Source organism: Channa argus, chromosome 21, assembly GCF_033026475.1.
Source record: "Channa argus isolate prfri chromosome 21, Channa argus male v1.0, whole genome shotgun sequence".
Lineage (NCBI taxonomy): Eukaryota > Metazoa > Chordata > Actinopteri > Anabantiformes > Channidae > Channa > Channa argus.
In genome coordinates this window covers 14,677,444-14,704,957 of record NC_090217.1, presented here as the reverse complement: position 1 = coordinate 14,704,957, position 27,514 = coordinate 14,677,444, and the positions used below count along the sequence as shown (strand labels likewise).

The 27,514-nt window shown below is 40.5% G+C and overlaps 2 protein-coding genes across 6 annotated transcripts; one reads left to right on the top strand and one right to left on the bottom strand.

Moving 5' to 3' along the window:
* Positions 1 to 249: 249 nt before the first annotated feature.
* On the top strand, positions 250 to 7,454 carry cep83 (centrosomal protein 83). Of its 5 annotated transcripts, none has more exons than XM_067489618.1 (16): positions 250 to 368; positions 1,405 to 1,609; positions 1,826 to 1,976; positions 2,115 to 2,207; positions 2,360 to 2,491; positions 2,633 to 2,884; positions 2,988 to 3,119; positions 3,856 to 3,970; positions 4,197 to 4,341; positions 4,423 to 4,572; positions 4,993 to 5,068; positions 5,149 to 5,306; positions 5,408 to 5,537; positions 5,789 to 5,892; positions 5,990 to 6,179; positions 6,497 to 7,454. In XM_067489618.1, exons 2-16 carry the CDS (start codon positions 1,410 to 1,412, stop codon positions 6,632 to 6,634), a joined length of 2,166 nt encoding a protein of 721 aa, XP_067345719.1. In that variant the 5' UTR covers positions 250 to 368; positions 1,405 to 1,409; the 3' UTR covers positions 6,635 to 7,454. The 5 variants fall into 5 exon arrangements, with proteins under 5 accessions (XP_067345719.1, XP_067345720.1, XP_067345718.1 ...); XM_067489619.1 differs by having other exon boundaries at positions 297 to 398; XM_067489617.1 differs by lacking the exon at positions 250 to 368 and adding an exon at positions 465 to 790 and having other exon boundaries at positions 5,152 to 5,306.
* On the bottom strand, positions 6,704 to 27,282 carry plxnc1 (plexin C1). Its single transcript, XM_067489614.1, has 31 exons — positions 26,217 to 27,282; positions 25,197 to 25,319; positions 22,701 to 22,835; positions 22,501 to 22,601; positions 22,311 to 22,416; positions 21,868 to 22,030; positions 20,678 to 20,780; positions 20,353 to 20,428; positions 19,871 to 19,912; positions 19,614 to 19,747; positions 19,076 to 19,255; positions 18,017 to 18,125; positions 17,675 to 17,854; positions 17,413 to 17,580; positions 17,185 to 17,284; positions 16,940 to 17,041; positions 16,123 to 16,226; positions 15,973 to 16,014; positions 15,753 to 15,877; positions 15,244 to 15,442; positions 14,088 to 14,234; positions 11,948 to 12,116; positions 11,364 to 11,464; positions 9,956 to 10,031; positions 8,685 to 8,719; positions 8,495 to 8,590; positions 7,981 to 8,144; positions 7,741 to 7,888; positions 7,507 to 7,644; positions 7,355 to 7,429; positions 6,704 to 6,957 (listed from the first exon to the last, which is right to left on the bottom strand). Exons 1-31 carry the CDS (start codon positions 27,180 to 27,182, stop codon positions 6,853 to 6,855), a joined length of 4,512 nt encoding a protein of 1,503 aa, XP_067345715.1. The 5' UTR covers positions 27,183 to 27,282; the 3' UTR covers positions 6,704 to 6,852.
* Between the last annotated feature and the right edge of the window lie 232 nt (positions 27,283 to 27,514).

The following is a 27,514-nucleotide window of genomic DNA, read 5'->3' as shown; positions in this document are numbered from 1 at the left end:
ACAGGACACAGATTTAGAAGTGATGCGCTTTTAGGCTTTTCCCAGCTATTAAACTGGGTTCCGATGAATCTCTGGAGCTTTGTTTTGCACGTGCCCTACTGATACAATAAAAACCTAGTTAAATATATAATTTTTACTTTCGTGAAAACTGACCATGGCTTACACATTTAGGGAGAAGTATTGGATATAAACATAAAATACCGTTGAAGTAAAGATTTAGTGAAGTGTGTGTTAGTTGCTGAATGAAATGCATTGTGGGAAGGCAAATCCCGTGATCACACAGTTTGTAGTTCATAGGTTCGCTAGCTAGCGCTGGCTAGCAAATAGGAGAACAGAAAAAAAAAAAAAAAGTCCAGGTGTAATTAAGGGTAAGTGGCGTCAGTAAGGAACCTACTCGGGTATGTGAATCAATCGACGTTGCAGTTTGCTGAACTTTAAGCCTTGGTTTGTAGTTGGTTGGACTCCAAAAAGACTCTGGGTTGTGTTTAGCTTGTGCTCAGTAACGCATTGTTGTGCTTGGCAAGTTGCTGCGTTAACAAATGTTGAAGGCAGCCGTGTAGTTGTTGTTCTCTTTGGTTCAAACTGTGGTTGTTTGCATTTACTGCCGAGAAAACCAGTCTGAATCGTGCCACTGCCAGTTTGTTGTCCAGACTTAACGTTGCTGAGGAAATGTTAATAGCAGGGGATGTCCGACAAAGGACGCACTATGGTAGCTAGCTTGCTAGCTAGCGTAGTATGTCGCGGGACAAAAAGCGCGATATTCAAAAACCGTTCAAACCGATTACGAGACGTAAGTTGGATTAATTGGTATCTAAATTATAATCAGCTGGTTTGGACCCAGGTGCTAAACCGGGTGTCTCCACCTTAACGTTAACATTAGTAGCTTGTTATTGTCAGTAAACCACAGCCCCTGCAGTTTGGTTTGCTTTTATGACACGAAGCTAGCTTTGCAGTGACAGCGTGGGGTTGTTGTGTTCATGTATTCCGAACGTATGACACTGGTCTAAGGATTCAGACATAGGCCGATTGCCTGATTACAAGTGGCTGAAGTGGTTTAATAGCTGCAGTCACAGACGGCGTATTCACAACAGACCCAGCAGCCAGGGAGTAAAGCTAAGTAATCACTTGAGATTGATTAAGAGACTCGTCTTGACTGCAAAGCAGTTGTGATTTTAACAAGTGGCTGGGGGACTCTTCTCAAACCTACCATGGTAACTGACAACAAAGCCGGGCCAGATTTGTGTCCTCTTCAAGCACCATACTTGAGAGTGCAAGCAGTTTTTGTCACTGTTTAATACCTGAAGACTTGCTCACAATCATCATTCGTTTTTTGGATACAGACAGAGCAAGTGCCTTGCTTCGTTTACCCACAGTTTTCCTCTCCTCCTCTCTTTCCTTTTTGAGGTGAGATGACCTCCTCTGCTCTTGGCCAGTCGGCTGCTCTCCTATCGAACCTGCAGCCTGGGATTGGGAAGTCTGCAGCCATGCTGGGGCTGTCTGCTGGGCTGGAAGGAGCAGAGATGGAGCTGCAGAAGATGCTTATTGATGAGAGAATGAAGAGTGAAAATCACAGGACCAACTACCAGACACTAAAGGCTGAAAATTCTAGGTAAAGCCAAAGCGTTTTTTTTGGTGTTTAGTTAGTAGATTCTTTAAGATCAAGAATTATAAAAAAAACACTGACAGAAATTCTACTGTGTAGAAAATGGGAAGTCATGGTAGAAATTATCTCTTGATATCCAACAAAATACCAACACAACCCATATATTTTAGGTGTGTGTTGGTACTTTGTCATTCCCTTAGGCCAAATATCTTCTTTTTGCAGCTTGCAGGATGAGTACATCCGGCTGCAGGGTGACCTGAAGCGTCTGCTGAGCGACAAGCAGGCTCAGCAGGAGAAACAGCAGCTGTTGCTGGCTGAGCTGCGAGGAGAAATACTGGACAAAACCAGGGAGCTGGAGGAGCTTCGGCTGCAGGTACAAGAGCTTTGGAGGGGAGAAATATTTTAAATAAAAAAAGTAAATTGTAAGACATGTTTACGTCCTGATTTTCTAAAATAGCTTATGTGTAATCACATTGATGACTTTCTGGATATGTTTGTGTTTGTTAAACAGGTGATGACCCCTCAGAGACTGGAGTTGCTCCGAGCTCAGGTGCAGCAGGAGATGGAAGCTCCAGTCAGAGAGAGGTTCAACAAACTGGAGGAGGTCTGCCTCTGTATTTATTTATTTTTTTTTAGAGTGGCATTGATTGCCTTTAAGAATTATTTAAAAATATGCTCTTTGGGCTATCTTTTTTTCTGCCTGATTGCTCCTTCGGTCCTCTCAGTGATTATGTCTATACTTGTGGCTCTTTACAGGAGACGGAGAAGTACAGGTCTGAGTACAACAAGCTGCGGTATGAGTACACCTTCCTTAAGACCCAGTTTGACCACCAGCAAGATGAACATGCTCGTATCCTTGAGGAGCGGAGGATTCGTTACGAAGCAGAGGTAGCGTGAGAGTCCATTTCTGTAGTTTAGTATTTTACTAAGATTCTGAATCATAATGTCAAGTTGTTGTGATTCACTAAAATCAGGATAATTTCTTATATATTAAATGAGATTAAACCTATTTAATATGCTGTTGTGTAGATCTCTCGTCTGGAAAAGGACAGGGAGGGACTGGTGGCTCAGTACCAGGGTTCTGACCCACTGCGTGATGGGAAACGAGTGGAAGGTCTGCTGAGAGAAAAAGCCCAGCTTCACCTGCGGCTGAAGGGGTTGGAGGCAGAGGTGGCTGAGCTTCGAGCTCAGAAAGAAAACTCAGGTCAGCAGGCTGAGAATGTGCAGCGTATCCAGATCAGACAGCTGACAGAGTCTCAGGCTGCAGTAAAGTCACTGGAGGTGAGACAGCAGACATCGTGTTGTCTCCTGCATCTGTTTGTTTTTTTTTTTAAGCCTAACAAAGAAATCAGTTGTTGGGTTTAATTGTTTGTTGGGTTGACAGGCGGAGCGCCAATCGTTGCGTCTACAGATGGAGCGGAAGGAGAGTGAGCTCCACCTGACGCACGAGCAGAACAGCCAGCTCACTGGACGACTGAACAAAGCTGAGAGAGAGGTCAACTCCCTCATGTGTCAGGTATGTAGCTTGTTGACCTCTGACCTTGAACTCTAACATGTGACCCACTGAGCTGCATTTCTTACACCGTTTTTGTTCCAAAATGAATTGATGTTTGTGTCTTATGATTATCAATGTAATTTTTCTTACTGACACTTTTGCTCAGACTTGCATATAAATCTGTTTTCAAATCTGGTCAGATCTTGTTTTAAGTCACAACAGTGAACAAACTTTGTAAACTAAAAACTTAAATAAATCCCAGGGCATTCCAAAAGGTTCACATACTTTTTGGTGCTAGAGGACTGTTTGGACAGAGCTAAGAAACAGGAAAAGTATAGTAAATGTACTTTTAAAATATCTTTACAAATATAGTGATTAGCACAAGGGAAAGATTAAAACATTAAACACTTCAAAAGTCATAGTGTGTTTAAATCAGTCACTTTCCCACACTGTTGGGGATCACACACGCACACAGAAAAGTCAGAAAGTGTTTTCCATCACTATACAGTTTAAATCTGTGCTCCACGCTTCCAAAATAAGTCCACTCTTCTGCTGCATATATACGCAGATTTCCAGTAAGTGTATGTAAGCGTTGTTCCCTGATTACCTGTGAAAGCAGATTTCTTTTGAGGACCCCGGTTACTTAAGTGCATGTAAACGCAGTCATAGGTCATGTTAGAAACGGCTGCACTTCCAGCAGCTTTCACTGTCTGTGATACCATGTTATTATGTTGTTGTTGTTTTTTTCGATTTTCAGATAGAAAGCTTGAAACATTCACACAAGCTGGAGGTGGCCAGCATCAAACTGGAGTGTACCCATTCTAAAGGAGAGGTGGAGCAGGAAAGAGACACACTGCAGAGACAGAATGATGGTATGAATCTCACACACAAATGCGCAAACATAGAGCAGTAAACTCTTTACAAGCAGTGAAATAACCTTAAGTCCCAACTTTCTGTTTGGCTCTGTTTATTTATTTTTGATTTGTATTAAGTGCTTTGTGTTGTTACCCTGTGGTCCTATATAGATTTTAATTTCTCAGTTGTGTTCATTGTTTGTACATCTAAATTCTCTCTGTGATGGTAACACGTGTGTTTCAGGTCTGTTGACAGATGTGGAGGTGCTGAAAGCTACAGTGGAGCGACACAAAGAAGTACTGATGGAGAAGGAGAGGGAGATGGCGAGGAAGGTGCAGTCTGCACGGGAGGAGGAGTTACACAAAACCGCAGCCTTGCACGAGGAGAAGTGAGAACCGCCTTTGTATCTACCACTTTTACAGTATAATGATGTGTAAATTTTCACCCGAGAACATTTTGTTTTTGTAAGGTTGGAGTTGGAAAATCGTTTTGCAGCACTAGAACAGCAGAGGGTGTTGCAGGATGCCGCAGACGAGGCCCAGAAAGCAGAGTTGGAGGAGCGTCTTCATGTCTCTCAGCAAGGAGAAGAGTCAGCCCGCAGAGAACTGCACAACCTGAGGTCAGCGTGGTGTTAAATCTTAAGCATTACATAATTCACACAGCAGCATTGGGTGGAGGCAAGAATCAACTGAACTAAGTGGTGACTGCCTCCGAGCTCTGAGATTTAGATACATTTAAATGAAATAACATTAGATGAAAGCAGTGTGAACTGATAAAACTCCTGTGCCAGCCAAAACTCTGTGGTTGACTGTGGAACATTATTGAAACATTTTAATTTCCCTTTCACTCTCTCTCTCATTTCTGTATTTGTAGTCAGTTCACTTCATTATAGGGAACACAAAGGGAAAAAGTAAACGGTGTCAGGCTTAAACATACCCTGCACTTTTATTTTTTTTTTAAATAGCAAGCACATCACGGTAAAATATTGTCGTGGTTTTTATTAGTATAAAATGTACGGTATTTATTTTGCTTCACTCAGAGCCAAACTTCAACAGCAGAGCTCTCAGCTTGAAGAGCTGGAGAGACAGAAAGCAGAGATTGCAGAACTACAGCAGGTAAATTCAATAAGATAAAAGGTTTACGAGTCCTGCAGCTTAATCGAAATGTGTGCTCAAAAATTTGTTTTATCCAACAGCAGAACCAGGATCTGCATGTCCAGCTGGGGACACGGTCACACTCTGGAAGTGACCTGATGGAGACAAACCAGTGCCTGAGAGAAACATTGGACAGAGTCAGGGAGGAGCTAAGAACAGCCCGAGCCCAGGCTGAGAAGAGCCAGCATGAGGCGGAGAGGTACGTCTTAGTGATCTGTTCCCAGATAAACTGAAATACAACAGACTGGTTGACCTGATGCCTGAATTAACCTGTTGAAAATGCTTGTGCTCCTCCTGCAGAATGGTGGAGGACTGTCGAGTCGAATGGTTGGGGGACAAACACAAGCTGCAGGAGCGAGAGGCTGAGCTGCAGCAGAAATACACTCGGGTCAAAGATAAACTGCAGAGAGCAGCGGTGGCCCAGAAAAAGGTACTGCTGGTTTTGATAATACCACCTTTAATTTTAGGGTTTCAGGAACAAGTAACATTTTGGCTATTTATATGCATGGACACACAGGTTTGTGTTGTTTTCTCAACTTTATTTAAAACATGTTAACTCAGTCTAATTGCTTTGTTTCACGTGTGTAATGGGGGCTGCTAATCAGCTCAGAGTTAAACATTGTTCAGTTTGCAATAGTAATGAGACTATTGGAGGCTGAACATAATGTGTATGTGTTGTAGAGGAAAACGCAGACGGAGCACAAAGAGAAGAGACTGCAGGATAAGATCCAATTGCTGGAGGCCAAGATTGAAGAGCTGGAGCTGGGAGCTGCTGCAGCCAAAAAGTAAGTTACCAAGCTGATGAAATTGAATCTTTGCATTTCACACATCAGAAAACTATCCAGCTGGTCTAGTGATGACTTTCTTCCTACCTTTCTCTAGACGTTTATCCTTCTCAGAGGAACAAGCTCAACTAAGCAGACGACTGAAGGAGCTTCAACGACGCCACAACGAGTTTCGCCGCCTCCTATTGGGGGGCCAAGGTTCATTCAGCGCTGGCCCTAACTTCCTGTCCTCCTCACCCACCCCCTTCCTCCTGCTGCGGTCTGAGGGGCCATTATCCAACATACCAGTAAGTACATGCAGTGAACAAACATTTGTGTGGGCATCTACTGTAGATGAATGATAAGTGTAAATAGACCAGGGTTTTTACCCACAGCAGCAGGAAGTGAATAAGAATGAAACAAAGTCTTCTGCTTTGTCTTTACACAGTTAAATTAAGACTAGTGTGCTCATTAGGATTGTCAACTGTGTTATAAGCACCTGCCAGACTTCAATGGTTAAAACACAGTGAGAAGCCCCCACATGTGTATGTTCACAGCATAACCCACCAAGCATTCTCACAATTTCATAGAGCTGTTCGATAACACAGTGGTGCTCATGCTGCAGGAGGAGCAGCATCACAGGGAGCTGTCTCTGCTGCGTCAGCGGCTGGAGGATCTGGAGAATGCACAGCAGCAGCAGCTAGTGGAACTGGGATCTCTGGTACACAGAGATCAGGACGCCACTTCTCAACCTGTCCTCTGACATCACCTCACTCCGCAAACCTTTTTTTGACTAAGTGGAGTCGGGGGGGGGAAAGATCATGAGTCCTCAGGGTTTGCATAAAGGGTTTTATACATAACAATCACAGCACTATACAGTTTGAATTGCACAAAATTTTGTCCTGGGTTTGTTTCTTTAATGCTTATCCTCTGCAAGTACCAGGAGATGATAGACAGTTGCCACTCGTAGCCCCACGGGGTTTAGTTCCAGGAGCAGCTCTTCAATCCGTCAAACTGATTCTTTACCTGCTGTAGTTGCTCTGTCAGCTCAGCAGAAGCTCCATTCTGGTCCAGCTTCTCTTTTATCTGTGGAGACATTGAAACACATGTCAGTTTTTGAAAACATTAAGCTGTTTGTCTTTAAACAAAAAGGCAAATTAATTTTGTAGTAAGAAAGTTTTTATATTGTTTTGATCATGAAAAACTTTTTCAGGGTTGACTTCTTAAAAAAATGTGCCAGAAACAGGAAATGGCTGCTTAGTAAGCAAAGACACAATCAGAATACTTAATTTCATTTCCTCTACACAACATGGCTTATGTGAATGGTACTTTCACTGCTGTTATTTCCTGCCAACCGCTCATAGCAGAAACTATCAGTATAAATTCATCTTTGCTATTGTGTTCAAATTTGTCACCCTAAGCAGCAAGTTCGAAAAAGAAGCCAAGCAATTTAACTTTTTGTAATTAAAAATGAACTACTGACCTCTGTGAAGTATTTTTGGATGAATTTGTAGAGCTCTTTAAGGGCGCCTGCTTCGTTGAACTCATTCTCATGTTTCTGAAATTAAAATAGTTGGTCTTCATATTCATTGTGTGCACCTTGTAAAAGTAATTTTGTATTGAAATACATGTTACCTTTGACTCCTCGTTCAGGAAGTCCTTGAACTCAGAATCTGTGATTGATTGTTCTCTAATTCTTTTGTAGTACATCTTCACTTCCTGCTTGAACTTGGGAATATCTTTGGCATAGAGGAGCTTGTTGGTGGGTGCATACTGGAACATAAAAACATTCAAAGGTATCCTAACTATAAACTTCATTTTTGGCATGAATATGGTAAACGACATTTTCTGGTAAGACATTTGGTCTACCTTTCCAAGTTGGGTCTCACTGAGGGAGAAAGAGTCCATGAAGGCCTGAGCAATGACAGACAGACAGCCGTCCAAATGTGGCGTTTTCTCCATATCGAACACAAACTGGGGGTTTTTCAGGACATTGACCCAGAAGCGCAGAGGCAAACTGCAGAGCAAGCAGAACAGGTGGCACATTATTATTAGACATAAACCTCGGTTGTTCTGACTTTTGTGTCCATGCTTTTCACCCTGCCATACCTGTTGGTCTTCCAGATATGCAGAACATCTGGATCAGTGATCTTCATGTTGTCTGCTTGAGCATCCAAGAAGTCAAAGAAGTATTTGACAGCAAGTGGAGCTTTGTTGTGTGGCATCCCCCAGATGGATCTGAACAGGTTCTCCACAAACGAGTGCACCGCCACCTTAAAGAGAAGAAAAAGTCATGTCATCTCTGCTGGCCTGAGAATTTTAAAACTCCAAAAAAGAGAGAAAATTTAATTATTAAAAGCAGGTAAAGCTAGAGAGCAGCCAAGGAGATAATTTAAGTGTATTACTTTCAATCGCCTCCCTTCTAAAATAACAAATGCTCCACCTCAGCTTTGTTCCTCATCAAATTCCTGTCTACAAAGAAAATAAATGTGACACTTGGTGTCATAGAGAGTTCGAGCTCACAGTGTGAGCGCTACTGCAGATAAAAATAACCGCGCAAGACACATTGTGGTATCAGTTCTGTGTTGGTGCAAGTTGGCTTGAATAAACCAGTTCCTCTTGCCTTGGTGGAGAGCAGCTTGGTGAGGTGCACTTCCTTCAGTTTTAACTTCTTCCTCTCTGGGTTCTTTCTCTGGTCCTCCACCACATCAGGATCAATCTGCAGTGAGAAGACACCAGCTATCAAATGTGTTCAAAGTGAATCCAAGGTGCTTTTCATTATTCCTGAAATTGTTGAATAATAATGTGTTTACCAAGTGGAAATATTTTCCAGAGAAGTTTTCATCATCTAGAGAGAAAAACAAAACAAGTTGTCATAAGCAGAATAATGTTGCTACTTATTTGCAGGAATCTTTTTGATTGTGATTTTAAATGTATTAGATATAATATACAGCTCTAATTAAAAATAAAAAAAGAGATTATCTGCAACTGATCCTGTCTTTACTATGTTGTTGGGCAAATGATAAAAATAAAATTCACATCAACTAGAGAAATGGCGGCAATAGAACAAGGGAAGGAAAATCATGTAGAGAAACTGCACTAGTGCATTTCTCTCACTGGGCCAGACAAGGGGTCCACCCTGAACAGTTTCATCTCAGAGCCAACACACTGACAGACAACCATTCACACTACGGGCATTTTTGGAGTCACCAATTACCTTACACACAGGTCTTTAATACCCTGGGGAGAAGGTGCAAACTTCACACACACAAAGGCCGCAGCCAGCAGGAAGTTTCGAACCACGCTTAAAACTTCCTATAAATGGTACTGTCAATGTAAAAATAATTTGAATATCTAAAGAAATGTAATTCAAACTAAGTGTCCCATACAGTCAGAGATGCTCTTAGAAAGTAAAATTATGCAATCTTATCTATTGGTGGGATATGGCTTAATAAAACCCTTTTTACGCTTTCCAGTAAAGGAGATGGTTAAAAATAAAAGGCCTTCATTGAATATAAGCTTAGTACAGCAATGTGAATGAGCACGTCCTCAGGGCATCCTGACACAGTGAGCACCACATTACAAAGTTCTCTGAAAAGGCAGTGTTACATCCTCGTGCTATATGGAAGAACAATGTCCTCTAACATCGGGAGAGATGCCATGTCCTGGCAGAGCCCCTTTCCCACATCAGCTTCCATGCTCTGTGAGGCTTTTTCATTTGTTTTAGGGAAGCATTTTTTAAAAATAGCGGCAAACTTCAAACAACAGTCCCCCCATGTTTTCTACTTTTCAGGCTTTTTTTTTTTTTGGTCCCTAAAGGGACAGAATGTTAAGTACACAACATTTACTGACAGTTAAATGTGTCTGTGTCCAGAACGTTCTAATGAAGCAGATCACAGTAAACCACATTACCCACACACTACTACTCTAGAAAATACTCCACTCTAGGTCATGTTGCTCAGGTGATGCCATGTGAAATAACACATGGCATCAAAATGCCCAAACCTCCAGCAACAAGAAAACTTCCCAACATGTGGAGATGTTTCAGAGTTTATTTAACAATATCTTTGATCTCAGCTCTTACCCTTCAGACTTCCCTGTGGGCTTAGAGGAGCGTGGTTTCTCTTAGAAAGCACTTTGATTGTGGCTCCATCAGGAATCTACAAACAGAGAGATGTGATAAAAAGAAATGGTTATGATTAGAACAAGATGAAGACAAGGAGATGAAGTGTTGCAAGGAGATGAAGTGTTGCACGTAGCCGAGCTACGTGTTATAAAGAGCTAAATATATACACACCTTTTTCCCGTTAAAAATCATTAATATTAGATGTGTGTTCAGTTTCATGGTGCTTGCTTTTATGGTTTGCATATGTGTTATGTTAAAACCACAGCCAACCATAAATATGTAAGTCTATACTGACCTAGGTGTTGCTGAAGGAAGGATGCAAAGCAGAAATCATCCTAGCTCAAGCTCACTATTGTTAAAACATAAAGTTCACCACAAATGCTTGGATGTTGCAAGAATTACCCCACTGAACAAACATTTGTGTTGTTTCTTGCTCAACTAAACGTGCATCAAGTTAAAGCACAGCTTTATGTGTAAATTACGACCAACACAGTCCAGACAACGAGAATATGATACTACTCCTGCAGGAGACTCTTTCCCAGGCTCTGATGCTACTCTGATTAATGATGAACACATGGTGCAAAATGATCTTATTATACAGCTATTACAAACCACTCTTTGTCCAGAGTGGACTTTTATATAAGAACTCTCTTCCTCTGGAAAATAGGAGGGAGCAGATGGGGATCAGCAGCTGCTCTGGACTGTAACATGTTTTTAACCTGGTGCTGATAGTAAAATTGTTACCTTTTGGCTTTGACCCCTGTCCGCTCCCTGAGATGCTGCAGATTGCGCAGGTTAAATAAGAAGTCTGTTGTCTACAGGAACTAACTGAGTCGACTTCAAAGTAAGAAAAGGAATAGTAAACGTCCGAGTCCCTAGGCAACAGCGTGCAAGCATGAGCCCACATCACGTTATCGGTCTTCTATTCTCCCACAGACCAACTGATGGGTCTTTGTTAGTGCTGTATCAAATTACATTAAATTTGTTGATAGTGAAAATACAACACACACCCCTGAAAATGCTTGTGTGCTAACGTTTTCTTGTTGCTGGGGACAACTTTTTTTTTTTTTGTCTTTTCAGCTTGTCCCCTGAGTTCAGGGTGGCAGTTTTTACGCCCAATGCCCTTCCTGCCGCAACCGTTCTCAATTTCTACCGGGCACCACGACACGTGGTTTGAAAGAGCGGTGGGCGGCCCCTCTCCCTACTGAGCCACCGCCGCCCCTAGAGCAACAAGAGTGCTGACAGAGAGTCATTTATAAATCTCAGTTGTAGTGGGCGGGTTTTGCTTTCTGTTAGATTTCCACGTCACCCTTGCGGCATAAGCAGAGAGCCCTAATTCCACTGGCACAGTTGTCACATTTCTCACCTTGTAGTGCTTGAGTGTGTTGAGCATCGTAACGTCCCCGATGACCTCTGAGCTTGCATCCACTTCCTCAAGGGGAAGAAAAGATGCATTCTTCTCATACTCTGGTGGGGAAAAAAGTTAAGAACTTGGCAAATTCATACTACTTTAAAATATTGAGTCTACCAACTTCTTGTGACGGATAATAGCCAAACATATCAAGTTAAAATAGCAAAAAGGAACAATAACATCCCTTCAATTACCAATTAGGACTATTTCCAGCTGTGGATTAATGCTCAATTAATCCAGCATCAGGATGAGGTCTGTGAGACTGACTTATAATAAATCCTGATGTGTTTCTAATGTTTGGAACAAAACATTGATAGAGAGAATTGATAAAGATAAAGTTACATTGTGTTTTATACTTGTTAGCACAATCACTTCATTGTTGGTTTTTATGATTTGATGAGAGGTATTGATAAACGTGATAACATAGAATCTCACCAGACTTCTCCTTCGCAGTGGCAAGCAAATTAAACCACTGATTAACAACTTCGATAAGACAAAAGATGAGGCTACAGAGACCGAGCTACACCCGCGTTACTGACCGATATTAATGTCTCTGATGGGAGTGGTGTAGGGGAAACCGAACTTGGCCTTGAAGGTGGACAGAATTTTCTCCTTGACCTGCTCTACTGTGTCACAGCTGAGGGCAAGGACCTCCAGTGGCTCGCTGACCTCCCCGTCACTGCCCACTGCAAACAGCACCTTCAGCTTCTGCAGAACCAAAAAGACGGACAAAGCTGACCCGCTGCATTTTATAACCGGCACGGCATTAAAACAACTCGCTCTGAGTCTTATTTCAACATCATTTCATTCAGGAGCTAACGTATCAAATCAGATGCACAGAATTCACACTAGACGCCTGAGTGAATCCTTGCCATACTAAAAAATGCACACAGAAAAACCACTGATGTTAACCTCGGTTTTCCTCTCTTGCATGCAATAAGTGAATTGAAGCCCTATCGAAACAACGGTTTCATTTGACAGCATCAAAACATAAGCAGATTCATCCCTCGTCTTTGTTGGAAAGAATCACTCAGCTGCAGGGATCGTTGAGGGGAAGTGTGGGTAATAAAAGACTTTCACAGTGGTACTCTATGGGCTGAAGTACCTTCAGTCCATTTCCTCTCCGTTTTGTGGGTAGTGCTCACGTCTAATGGAGACTGTTGAGCAAGTGCAAGACAGTTTGTTAGATTAGATAAAACCTTCATAACTGCTGTGTGTCGGTGGCACTGGTGCAGCAAAAGAGGAGTAGGTTTAAAACAGCAATATCACTGTCCCAGATAACCAGAAACTGAAAATAACATTTTCAGGGCATGCAAAATAAATCATACAGTGAAAATATCTTCACCACATGAGTTATTTTGCTTATACCACGTTGATGTCATAGGTTGTTCTGTGGTTGTCATTATTTAAACAGTGCTGTGACGTTACGCCTCAGCTTCCATTAAACCCGTGGAATGCAAATTATTACATTACACACAAAAAGTTTTAGTTGTATTTTTCTGTGCACGTCAACTCTAGCTCTGCCACAAACCCCGTTCTCTAATTTTTAATGTGAGTTTAATGTTTTATGATGAAACTTTGTCACTGTGCTGTTGTGAACGGAGTGTGAAGGAGATGAATATAAACACTAGATGAATCCATTGTGCTCGGATAAGTAGGGTGTGTTCACAGAAAGCCTGCGTGGGTTTTTTTTTCATGTGTTTAATCTAAGGTTCGCAAGGATGTTTCATTTCCTTGACATAGATGTTTTTGTTTAAAAACCCAAATTTGATGCATCTCATCACCAGAAGCAGCACATCACCCAGTCTATGCTGTGTCTCCCACTTTTAAAACAGTTTAAAAAAAAAAAAAAAAAAAAAAAAAACCTTTCCTCTGACCCCTACACATGGACATGAAATGTGACATTTCATTATTTAAATGTGACAAAATCTTTTTTTTCTTCTTTTTGGGATACGTGTCCAACAGCTGCAGTGGTTGAGCAAGTGTGCAGTAAAAAAACTTTCACAATGTGGGGATCTTCCTTTGCTAGGAATAGGTTACTGACCAACCTAAGGCTTTCGCAATCTGAAGTTTCCTGTCACCAAAGTGTACACATCTTTCATTGCTGCTCTCATTTTCAGTCTTCCTGTAAATAGCATGTTCGTTTTTTTTTTTTTTTTTTTCAGTTTCACTACCAAGTTTTACTAAGTTACTTCAATCTAGGCCATCTCTTAGCCTCCATGTATTTTCAGCCGTGGATTTAATTTGCAAATGTTTGAGACGTTAAATAAAGAGCCATCGTTGCAGACAAGGACAAGAAGCAGCGCTGCAACAGGTGGCACTGCCCTTTACTTCACTGTCCTGTGAACTGTTTCAGCAACATCTTTTTGTACGTGCAGAAAATGAGTTTTTTGAAATAAACTGAAACCCTGTCGAGCTTTAAACAGATGCTCCGTAGTGCTTCATTATTAACTGCTGTTAACGTTGAAAGAAGTTGAATATCACATAATCTATTTTGTTAACAAGTGTGTTTTGGAGATGCTGTGTATATAAACTTAGACACGGCATTAAGTGAGCACAGATTAACTGTTACAAAACCAGACCAAAAGCAGAACCGTGAATTAGGAAGTGCTAATGATTGCTTCCATGTCTTCCACATACAACTATTGTTTCTTCTTGTGGGTGTGTGCATGTTTTTACCAGTGGGCTGAAGTCCTGGGCCTGCCACAGCAGCCAGTCCTCACTGAGTGTATACAGAGCTTTTTCAGTCACACAGTCCACAGGTCCTTTGGCGATCTGCTGCGTGAGAGCGCTGACCATCAGAAACATATGCTGGCCGACACTTTCCTGTCCAAAATAAATTAGAAGGGGAAGTAAGTGGCCGATCCTTCTGGTTCATACAGATGAGAATGAGCATCATCACATGGTTTGCGTCACCATTACTAGAATTTAGTGCTGACACTTATGGATTAGATTGTCCTAGTTACAGTTGGTTTAAAAATGAATTAGAGCTGATTAACATAGCAAACTACAAAACTAATAACTCAGAATAACTCCTCTGACTGCACGACAGCTCTACAGAGCAGGTAACTAGTGCTGGGATCTCAGAAATACTCTAATAGGTTGTGACAATTTACAGTCACTGATAAACATACAACACAGAGCAGCAGTTTAGAGAAACAACATGACACAAATCATGACACAGTCCCTATCGCTATGACCTGTGTCGCATATCACAGAAATTAGGAAAGAGCCAACACCAAACAATTGTCTTGTACATATTGTAAAACAAATTTCATTTTAACACTGATTCCAATGCCCTATGTGGTGCAATTACAATTTTTTTCGTCAGTTCCCGTTTACTTCAAAGACTGTTATATCGACATACAAATTTCTCCAAGAGTTAAAATGAAAGAGGTGAGTCAGCGACTCTGACATGGTCAGCTGAAGGTTAGTTATATGTTCGCCATTGTAGTTTACCATTTGCCTCATGATGATGCTAAACGGAAAAAAAAGTTGTTATTATAGAATTCTTACAAAATTGCATTCTAATTCTGCCAAATACATTTTTGGCACAATATTTTAGTCTTAAGCAAAAAGGTAGATTCACAAACTCTATCACCAACCAGACATGCAGCAATGCTGCCAGCACTGCCAAAGGTTTGTCCAAGTAGCAGTGATTCAGGAAAGTGAGATGTGGAGCGTCTGGCTAAGGCACACGCCGTGGTTCAAATCTGGCTTTGCTGCATGTGAGACATCATCACTTCCCTGCTTCCTCTCTGCTCTCAACTAGCACTTATCTAATAAAGGCAGAAATGCAGAAAAAGAAACATGACTGAAAGAGATGTGGACAGACCCTGAGGAAGCCATAAAGGCATATCGACATCCAGTTGGTCAGCAATTTCTCCACCGTTGACTCAGTGCGTCGCAGCAACAGTTTGGGCTGACTGTTGCTGCTTTGCCGCATCAGAGCTCCCAGCAGAGCCTCCATCACCTCTGTCAGGTACGGCAAGTTGCTGTGGAGTGATACAGTCAGCAAAGATGCCAATGTGCATCTGAAACAGGAAAGAACAAATTGGGAGTGTGTAAGTTTAAGCATAGCACAACAAATAAGAGGAAGGAAATGTTGAGAAAGAAAGCGGTAACTGAATGGATGATGATGGAGGAGCTGCACAGAGAGAAAGAAACCGTTTTGCAAAGAATTGACAAAAGGATACGTAGACACAAAATGACCCCACAATATAAGTAAAGAAGAGACAGTAACTATATAAAAGAAGAAGAGCAGAACAGAACAAGACAGAAGGGTCAGAAAGAGCCAATAACACAGTCACATTAATCTTTAGAGGCAAAACATGACAAACTGACTTGTCTTTTATGGTGAAGCTCTTCTGTTCTTCCAGAGCATGCACCATAGATGTGAGGAAGAGCTGGTTCTGGATCAGCCTGGACAGGGCCTGGCAACACTCGTCGAGCTGAACCTTCACCACGTCCTGATCCCAGAACAGATACAACAAATTGTCACTGATGCCAAACTAATTATACAGACCTATCTACAATAAATACTTTCTTTCTGGTCAAACCTTACCTGACCAATGTCTTTGATACATGAGACCATCAAAGAGTCAGTCTGGGAAACAGTAACAAAAAAAGCCTGTTACTTCTGTTTACCGGGCAGCAGCAGTGTGTTTGACATTTTACTGGTATCAACATTTGCTTTTTTTCTGATCCATTGTACCTCAGGAAAAAAGATTCTGGAGGCAAAATGCTTATAGTCCAAAAAAGGGATTGCTCCAACATTTTCCATCAGATCAGCTTTCTCTGTCTGCATATCCACAAAACCTGCAGAGGACAGTTAAGTGACGCAGTTTCAATGGACTTCAGACCGGTTGAGTGAGACTAAATCTAATTTGGCACAACTGGAAAAAGACACTTTAAATAGTTCAAAAGCACACAGCAGAAACTTTTTAGGCAAGCGTGTTTAGACCACTGGACTGAAAGAGGTAGTGAAAATGGATGCTGGTGCTGCAGCTAACTAACACATCCTTACCACTGCAGACTCAAAGCTGATTACTGATGATGGCAAACGGGGCTCTGTTTGACACCAGCCAATTACGTTTGATAAATTCACCATCAGAGACAGGTTCAAGACATCTTACAGCAAAAAAAGTCTAATACCTTAGCCAGTGTGTGATAAGACTAAGTAGCTTATCAAGTACGATCAGAAAGTTTCTATTTTTTGAAACGGCAAAGTGGTTGCAATTTGACAACTAAGCTAGGAGACGACGATTTGTTGAAAACTAAAAAGAACGAAAGTTACAAATGGAAAAATGGTTATATATGTTGTGTACACATCCACAGTACAGATGGAGATAATGCTGCAGGAAGGAAGTTCCTATCAAGATTTTAATAAAAAAAAAAAAAAAACTGAAACCACAAAAACTGATATCCGGGAAATTCAAAACTAGGCAGTTCAGGAGACAGCTGTACAAATTCAAATATGTTTTTAACCTTAAGGTTATTTTACAGATGCATTGTGAGAATGTGTGACTGACCCTGTCTGATGTCTTTCCGGATCTCAAGCTCCAGGTCTTCCATAAACCTGTTCATCTTAGCAGTGAGCTTCTTCTGTTGGCTTCGGTAGAAAATCACACCCACTGAAAACCAAACAGATACTTATATAAAATTTCACACATTAAAAAAAAACAAAAAACTTTCCCTGTTAATGCTTGACCTATTTGTTAAAGTAGGTATAAGACGGATAATGGTGAAACCACTCAATGCAATGCCGTGTAATTACCAACAATAATGCCGGGTATCAGCAGGAGGACAACCAGCAAAAGAAGAAGCAGTAATGGTGATTTAGCCTGTAATGTTACCGTCTTTTCTCCATATTCTATCTGTGGGGGAAAAAAGAACAGCACAATACGTAAAAGGAATTTGACACAACAAATATACACATTTACTACATTATAAAGTATTATCTTTAATTAGTATTAATTTGGCTTGTTGTGACTGACAGATTTACCCTTAACTGCCGAAATGTACGACCAGGTGGGCTCTGAATTTCACATATGAAAGACTCTGTCTCATTACTGGTTCCTTTCTCCCGCATGAGGCAGGAGTACTGCTTTTCATCCTGAAGGCCCCACACTAACAGCTCTTCTTTTGTCATCTCCAGTTTGTCTGCCTTTTTCTGAAATGACACCAGAATCACCCGCTGACCTATGTATTCATGTCTGCTCATTTGATATTAAAAGAAAAATAAACAAAAAACTTAAATGCATTACCTGTAAGGTGATGCGCACATTGTTTCCTGTCCTTGTGGACGTGAAGCTGATGAACTCAGGTTCTGGGTAGTAGGTTAAGTTTGTGGAACAAACCACAGTCTTATTGGCTACTTTCAGAGAAACAGAGCTGGTAAAGATTCCCTCAGTGATTCCAGCTGCAGGTGTTTCATATGTTAGCTTCTGCAGCAAATTAAAGAAACATTTTATGACACAGATAACTTTATAAGGAATCGATAACAATGGAACACTGGTTGATGTAAAATCCGCATAATAATTTCATCGTCATATGTGCAGTAATGCAGCATTACATAATGTAAGATACAAGCTTGAGCACAGACCCACCTGAGAGTTGTGCTTTGTGGACTGTTTGACTTCCTGTGGGGCGTGGCTGTGTATGACCCCTTCCACAAAATCCAGGTGGGTTCCTGTCAATGTGATGTTCCTTGTACCACTGCAGGAAACAGAGAAGTAGCCAATCAGACAAGAAGAACTTAAATACATTCATACAGTTCAGTTCTTGTACTTAGACATTCAGTAAAGAAACCACTGTGTGTGTTAAAGCTCTCGTTCTTGTTGAGGTCCAAAAACAGAAGTAGCATTTAAGCTGTTGCTAAAAACGAGAAGTGGACTCTTTTGCATCTTTTGGGGAAGTGGCAGTCCCACCTCATCAGACAACCATCAGCCTGTAACTCTTTCTCAGCTTCTAACATTGTTTCCTATGATAAGACTCTGCAAAATCTACTGATTAGTGACACAACATTAACGGTAGGTCCAAATATAGCTTTATTCAAGTTTTCAGTCTTTTTAGTAATTGTCCATGATGTAGAGACCATTTTGTTTTTCAATAGGTAAAATAACATCAATCTACTATAGGTTTATTGCTTCACCATTGAAACGTGCTGATTTCATTGGTTTTCTTGTTAAACACTGATTAATTTTGTCTCACTATAAAGTAAGTGACAATCTATTCATGGCATAGCGAACATACATTAGTCACTTTCACTTGGTCCTCTGAATGACTATAATAGAGTTCAGCACAGTTTCTAACAGTCTGAATATTTTAAGCTCCCCCACTTGCACTAAACCTGCACTACATGTTTTAAATAACAGGAAAGAAGTGTCCAGTTTAAGAGAAGTTCTTGCCACAATGTGATATTTAGCTTTCTTCCAATGACACATACTGTGTGTCAGCAGTTGGATGTTCGGTAAATGAGCGGTTTGATGCCGACACCAAAATGTAATGGAACCCACTGTTTGTCTAAGCATCATCTCCAACACTCAACCCCTGCACATGAATGAGACCTCGAGCCATTAATGTCTCATTCTTGTTTTTTAAACATCTGACATATCTGTGCGGGGTTTTTTTTAGGAGTGCAAAATCCCCAATGAATCCAAACATACCTGGACCAGGTGCTGCCTGGTTCAAGTTTGGTGCACGATGGTAATGACTGGTAGGTGATATTACTGTTGCCATGACAACTGCCATCTGGGAGGAGAACACACACTTTTACCAGGCCTTTGATATTTGAACTGGGGATGTGGAACATCAGACTCACACCTGTGTTCTTCCACACAGGAGACCTGACAGAGGACGAAAGAGAGAAAGAGAAACCAGTTAACAGTAAAATCCCCAATCATTTTTAGAAAGGCAGACTACAGCCAGATTCAGCAGCTAAACCCACCTAAACGTAACTAAACGCCAAACTAACATTTCTATTTGCTAGCATGTACACTTATGCTGTGCAAGTCATGTGTAAGTGGATTAGCTTAGACAAACACACTGATTTGGTCTGTGAAGAAGAACCATTCCCACGTATGTAAGTGGTGACTAGACGTGGACTAGTATTGGGTGAATTGTCAATACTATCCAAATCTTGGTGACATTTCCCTATCAGTGCCTCTGCCAAATGTACTTCACATGTTCTTCCAACAGACTCACTCGTGTGGGGAACAGGTTGTGTCCGTCTGGATCCTCACTCTTGTCACATCCCAGAGGTTGTGACCTGACAACACTGCGTAGTTCTTGCCGTAGACAGACACCACACTGGGAGAGATGGAGGTGATCTCTGGCTTCTGACAAGTGAAAAACACACAATGATGACAATGTTTTTTTTTCTCCTTCACAAGATGTTTTTCATTAACCTCTACTGAATATGATTAAAGTGTGTTTCAGAGAAACAATGTGTTCGGACTCACAGAAGAGTTCATCCCTGAAGCCATCGCTTGGCAAACACTGTCCTGTAGGCAGGGGAGTAAAATCAGTTGATTAGTTTGACAATGTTGGTCAAAAAGCAGCCACATAAAGGACTAATGGAGGTTTATTCTAAACTTGATGGAGGTTAGGATAACTATTAAGTATTCTTGACAAATAAGTAAATAAAATGTTATAACTTATGCAGAATGAAGTAACACTATCAGTTTGATGGTTTATCTTGTATTATGTCCAGCAGCTAATACAATTTCCATAATAAACATTCTTTTCTGGTAGGTGATGAGCTGACTGTTTAAATAACATTTATTATGGATAATATCTGAACCTTTGGTACTAATCTTCAGTTTCACAACGATCCCAAAGTAATGCACCAGTGTTGCACTGGTATTCAAATGTGGCCCATATATACATGTCCAACTACTCAAATATAAATAACGTGTTCTAAGAAAAAATAAACATGGATTACATTCCCCACTCCTTCATTTGCCCAGGAACAGCTATTCCTGCTCCAGCCACATCCAGAATTAATACACTGCTGACACCTGAAGAGAAAGCAAATATTTTCACATGCTGAGATAACCACCATTCTAACACTAGAAGTATAGATCACAGTGACTTCACACAACACAAAGACCACATCATTGCAATACATGTGATAAAACAAAACATCTGTCACTGACGAAAAATACATGAAGCTTTTTGAGGAACAAAAGTTTTTCTTACAGAAAGTTAATTTTCCATTATTTATATTGTTACAGCAGGTGATTTATTTAAAATGTTGATGGACTCACAAGACAGAGCTTGGAGATCCCCTGATGTCAGAGCAGCTGGTTATCTTCAGTTTCTCTGTTAAGTTCACCTTCCATAGTCTAATTTTGATTGTGACATGCAGACCTGTTAAATAAATGTCATAGTATTTGAAAGTATTTATCATGAAGTTTTTAGTACATGTTTTTATGCTCTGTCACGATATAAGAGAAAACACCGTCTCTCTCAGTCTTTTTTTCTGGATAAAGTTGTAAATTAAAAGCCAAACCTGATTTATTGCAGTACTGAATATATGAAAGTTAACATAGACTCATCATAGACATGAATGTCATGGCAACATTGGGCTTTAAATGATTCGACTTTTTTCATTTTGCTAAAGCAGGATAATTGTACAACATACAGATTTAATGAACTAATTACCTGAGAATTTGGGGCAGAGGGTTTCATTTGTGGGTCCTACAGCAGCGCAGACTTCATTATACATACAAGGCCAAAACTACAGATTCTCCCACTCAGATTAATCCAGTATACATGCGATATATTTAGGATACAGCTAACCGTTTCAGAGATGATTAAATACTGTTGCATGGCTTACAGAAGCTGTTAGTGATGAGGCAATATGACAAAAGAAGTGTTTGAAATGTCACTTGACTAACAATTGTACCAAAGTTCTAAATACAACTTATTCAGAGGGTATCATTTTATACGGTCTGGAAGAAGACCAAACGTGTCTCACTCGGGTGAAAAAACATTTGTTCAGATGTTCAACTCAGGAACCATTATGGCTTAGGTCTGCAATGAACTAGAAACTGCTGGAACACCAGCATCACTGTGTACAGTCAGGTGAATAACGCTTCACCATGGACTGAAAGCTCGCCATCCAAGAAAAAAGATCCTGCTCCAAAATAAACACCTTCAAGTTTCATTTAAGTTCTTAGCTGCTCACATGGCCAAAGAAAGGAAAGTTTTCTTGATCGGGGAGACAAATTGACTCGCCGACTCCCTGACTGACTGAGTTACCATTCATAAAGGATCCTGAAAGGCAGACAGTAATCTGTAAAAATGCACTAAATATTAAAGAGCAACGATACACCCTATAGTACCCTGACAGTCATGTCCATGATGAGTGAAATCTTTCATTCCCAACTTTTTAGGACAGTGCTATTGATTTACAGGTATTGGAGTCACAAGATTACTACATATAGTCACTGACCTTCAGCAGGAAGCGTGCCATTTGTGAGGACGCAGGTGCATTGTGGGAACTGTGGCGGGGGCCCAATCCTGCTACAGAGCTCAGTGGAAGGTCCATAGAACTGACAAGCAAAGTTAGACGGCACCTTACTCACAGTCAGTTGTGTCTGGATGTTTAGTTTGATCTAAGACGGGGAAAGATGTAGAGTTTTAAAAAGAGAAATAACTGAGAAACAACTGGTTATGGTTTAATTAAATAAATGTCAGTATTAATCATTAACTTTTTAGCAGAAAATAGTTTTATGTTATGTCAATATTAAACATGAGATTACAGATTTGTAAACTGGTTTAGAATTTTTCACCTGTCTAAGTCTCTTTTAGTATACTACATACACAGTACTGAATAAATAAGACAGTCATCTGATTGACAGGTAGGTCATTTACTGGTTAGTATATAACATGTACCGGGCCAGTGGAGTCCTTTACAAGTTGGTAGGAAACCATTTTCGGTTGGAAAGTATCAGGAATAGAAACCCAGTCTGAGTCTTTGCAGTCATCTTCAAATGTACAACTACAAAAAAAAAAGTTATGACCAATATTCTATTTGGTTGTCAATTGCAGATGATGCAGATTGTTTCGATCACATTTCCCTGACCTCTGATTAGAGTTGCACCAGACACACTGTGGATCCTGTGCAGACCAACACTGCTGCACAGTTGTGTACGTGCTGCACTTTGATACATGTACTCGCTTCATCTAGAACAAACAACACTTAGCAACACTTGCATCACATATATAAATAACACTGTATAAACCAAAGTGACATATGATACATGCAGCCTACAATGCACCTACCTGGTTTCCAAAAGCCACATACACATGTTTACGATCCACTTGATCCAGGTGGATTTCGGGAAACATCTGGTGGTCGTCGGCTGCAGTGTAGAGCACTTTGGGACATGTGGTGTGATAGTTTTTGTCCACAGCAAGCTGACAACAAGAATGTAGCTTTGTTATATTTCTGACAGACTGAGCTGCTACTTCAGTACATATTTAAACTTAGTGGTTTTTTGTAAAGTTATAAAACATCTAGCTCGCTACAGTCATGTATTTATAGCCAAGGTATTTGGTTCTATATAATAGGTGATCTAATTTCTGTGACTATGTGCCAGTTCAAGCCTGGTAGAAATTGGGGAGGGTATCGTCAGGAAAAAATCGGCGTAAAAAATGTGCCAAATCAACATACGCACAATGATCCGCTGTGGCGACACTGAAATCACTGGACAAGACGAAAGGACAAAAAATCAATAAAGTTCTGTGACGATATGCTCGGCTTTAAGATGATGTCTTGAAGAATTTTGTTTTGCCATTATTAAAACTCCCATGATAGTCTGTCCTACCATTTACCAAGCTTTCCATAACTGCCAGTGGTTTTCAGTGCCAAGCCTGTTCATCCCTACTGAAAATCTACAGATCTGAAGACTAAAATTAATGAATTACAAAGTGTGAGGATAAGATTTGGATACACAGAGAACAGTAGTGATTAGGATCCATTCAGAGTTGGTTTTGGTGTTTTAAATTCTTCAAAGTTAAGAAGCATATGTAGAATGCAATAGAGCTAATTAAGAAAAATTACATCTCAACGGAGATTTGGCTTAACAACCGTACAAACTAGAGTCTATAGCTCAGTCTCCCAACAACCATCTTATGTGAATGACTATGTTCTCTACTAATAGAAGTAAATAACTGAGGACATCTGTACATAAAAGTATCAGTATATCAGACAAGACCTGCAGTGATGAAATACTGGAAACATTATTTGCTGCTGCAACCGATGGCTGGAGAGAAAGCGTGGAGGTACAGTGAAGCTTTGTTCTTGTTATGCCTCCAGTTTGGTCAGACCACTTACGGTAGCTAATGACCAGCCCCATTAAGGCTGTAGAGGAACACTTTGATCCACTTATGACTCTTGATCCCAGTGGGGATAGTGAGTTGCTGTCTAACTCCACTAAAAGCTCAAACCAGCACAGGGAAGTGTGTTCAGAAGTTCAAGCTAATATTTATGTTAAATGTATGGCCCTATGTCAAATCATCATCTGTTAATAAGTCATGATTGACTACTAATCTAATTCTACTGTCCCAAAGACACAGCCACAGTACGTCACCAATGAATCTACTGACCACATTGCATGTTTCACATCACGATGGTGATTTTTATGGCAAAGTCTGCTTTTTTTTAAAAAAACGTTTGTTATTATATTAAAAGCATTATACCATGATTTAAGAACATACATAAAGCTAAAGAAACATGGTATTTCTGCCATTTGACCACATCCAGTTTAAATACTATATAATAAATACTATATATATATATATTCCAGTAAATTCCAAATCAACACGTTACCTATATAATACAAGTGGTCAGCTGCTTTGTGCAACATGATCCTAAAAGCTGCCCGCTGTTACATGTTACATTTGGCAGCAAATCAATAGAAAAGCCATACTTCTCTGTTAGACCTCAGCTGTAGCAGTAACAAACACATTAAGGATTTTTTTATGAACTCATATGAAAGTAAGCTCAGCATCTTCCTTACAACTGTTGCACAGCAAAGAAAATTCTGCAGCAGCTGTAAGGAAGACAGGGTGTGATATGAAAGAAAAATGACAGTGGACATAGAGAAAATGTATCAGTAGGTTGGTCATTTACATCCACGTGTACAAAAGCTAAAAGATGAAATAAAAGCTGTGATAAAATTCAAATAAAGAAAGCAGTCAACGAAAAATATGACGTCCCACTCACCCTCTCCCATACAAACCATCAACTATCCAATAAAGCTCATCTAACTCATTCTGGCTCCTACAGACTAGAAATAAATTTATTAGCTGAGTAGAAGATTCTACAAAAATTCAAAACTGAAATGTCAGTGTGCCTCCTGCACTTAACAGACCACAATAAATCATATTATAAACTAAACAAATGTGCAAGCTGCAAACAATAAATGAAGCATTGAAGATCATTTCCAATAAAGAAGCCGCGATAAGCCATTAACACTGATGGTCAGCATTGCCACTCTGAGCAGTCTGCAGCTACACAGCTGAATGTGATACACTGTGTGCAGAGGTACTACAAGTACACAAACTCAATAAGTTTTGGCTTAAAAACATCCACTTCAAGAACCACTTCAAATCTTCTATTTAAGTTAAAGTACCAAGCAGATAATCCACATTTTACTTAAAGTACAAAAGTAACAAGGCTGGTAAGGTGGTAAGTAATTCACTAATAACACTACTGCAAATAACCTTTGATTTATACTATGACATGTGAAATTAAACATCACTTTTTATACAAACCTTTATGAGCTGCCCATCTTCTGTCCCAATGAAGAAAATCATCCAGTCCTTCTGTCTCACTGTCAGGACTGAGGTCATGTGCTTCTGTCTGAACAGAACTACCTTTGGTTTCCGGGTCTTTGACTAAGAAACACAAACCCAAGCATTAATTACACGGACATCAGATGTGCGTCTAACAGGTATTTTTCCATCCTTGAAGATCAGCTCTATGATGTATTCAGGTAGTTGAAATAGAAATAGTTTATCACCACTCACTTTAGTTTATCACTACTCAAAAGTTAATGAGGTTCTACTGGTAGATCATCAAGTTTAGTTAAACCAAGTAACTATTTTTACTGGTTTGTCATTTTGTCCTGGTTTTAAATATGAGGTGTGATGAGGAAGTGTTGACACATGCACAGTGACAACTAGAAACACCTATAGATAGAAATCCTTACTATTTTGCTTTTGTTTAAATTCTGTCCTTTAAACTTCATTAAACTGAATTTGTTTAACATATGAAATGAATGATTAATACAGGCCTGAGTAAAATCTGCAGCAACAGGAACTGACATTTAAATTATGTTATTAGTAGAATATGAATTTTAGCACAATATGTAACAATGTCTTTTATATATATGTTTATTTAAACTTCTCTCCTTCCTACTTTCAGCTTCTTTTTCTTATTAGAACTCTAAACGCTATAGTTAATAGAATACAATTAATATTAGTAATAGTAGGTTTACTTAGTTTTTCTTCTTTGTGACATGATGTCAGTTCCCATTTCCAATTTCTAACTAGTAAACCTTAAAATTATACATTTCTTTGTTCCTGCAGATGTTGTAATCAGTGCGGTAAAATCTGTTTGCGTTTCTACTTTTTAACTTTGACACCGGACAATAATGAAGCGATCAGGCTCAAATTGCATTAATGACCAAATGTGACACCAGGGCAACGAGTGTAAAGATCTGATCACTCAAAAACAGTTTATATAAAAAAAAACTAAAAAAAAACATAAATATAAAAGTGATTTAAAAACACCGTCGCTAGTCGGCAGAAGTCTGTCTCGGTCCCTCCGGTGAGATCTGGGCTGATGTCAAACACCACCAGCTCGGTGTTGGTTTGTCCTCCGTCCACAGTGAACACTCCGCTCCAGAGCCCCGGAGATCCTCCCGGGATCACCGAGGAGGACAGGAGTCTGCTGCCTTCACCATCAGAGACACGGAGGACCACAGACCGCTGCGACTTGAAAGTGTCCTTTTTGTTTGTTTTGCCTTCCAGCCAACTGAGACGGACTGTGTTTTTAGGACCTGACGGCAGGTTGGAAAGCAGATATATGATGGAATTTATCTGAAATCCGTCCACAAACTCCACATTACCTTTGCACTCGGTCATCGGCGTTGCTTGCCCGTCAATGACAGAAAATATTTCTCCGCTCTGTTTGTCATTTGTATTGTGAAGGTTCACAGCGTTGTAACCAGGGCCGCACTTTGCGGAATCGCCTTCATATTTCTGTATCGCACTCAGAATATAAGTCTCGGGTCTAGTCTTCAGCTTCACCAAGAATGCGACGGACGAGCTATTGTGATTGTGTGGTCCCACCTGCACGTTTTCACTGTAGATCAGTTTAGAGATGTTCGTCAGGTCCAGAACCTCACAGTAACCACATACATTGTCAGTTACACCGCAGCTGATCAGAGTGTGATTCTCAACAAATGGCAACAATATGTTGATGCTGAAAGTTCCGTTCCACTTCTCCCCCTCAGAAACCCGGTAAAAGTGCGCTGCCTCGCTGTCGTCCTTAACCCTTCCCCTCAGGGTCAGAATCTGGACCAGAGTCAGGTCGTGGCTCAGCTGGTACAGTTTCTCCTCTGTAGCAACGTAAACCGTGTCGTTGGCCACGGCGAAGCGGCGGATACCTCCATCAAAAATAAAACCTCGGTCCTCGTCTAGACACCGACCCGGTTCTCCCCAGAGAATAAAAAGCAGACCAGTTAACAGGATCATTTTCTAGAAGCGGTGGAACCGTTAACTGGGAAACACCGACACCCTGACGTCCTGCATGACACCCTGCTCTCCGACACAGTGTCACTGGAGCCGTGCGTAAAAGCGCAGAGCGAATATATTCAAAGAGGAGTGGGAGGGAGCGCGGCCAGCGAAACCGAAAAACAACAGGCAACGTTATGGATTTTTACTCATAATGACTTCACTACGATGCATTTGTGCCGTGTTTTCAAATAAAGTGTTTAAAGTCATGATCTAACCATAGAGCCATTAATGCAGTGATGTATATGCGCGAAGATGAAGAAAGAATAGAGAGCGTTTGATAAATCTGCTTT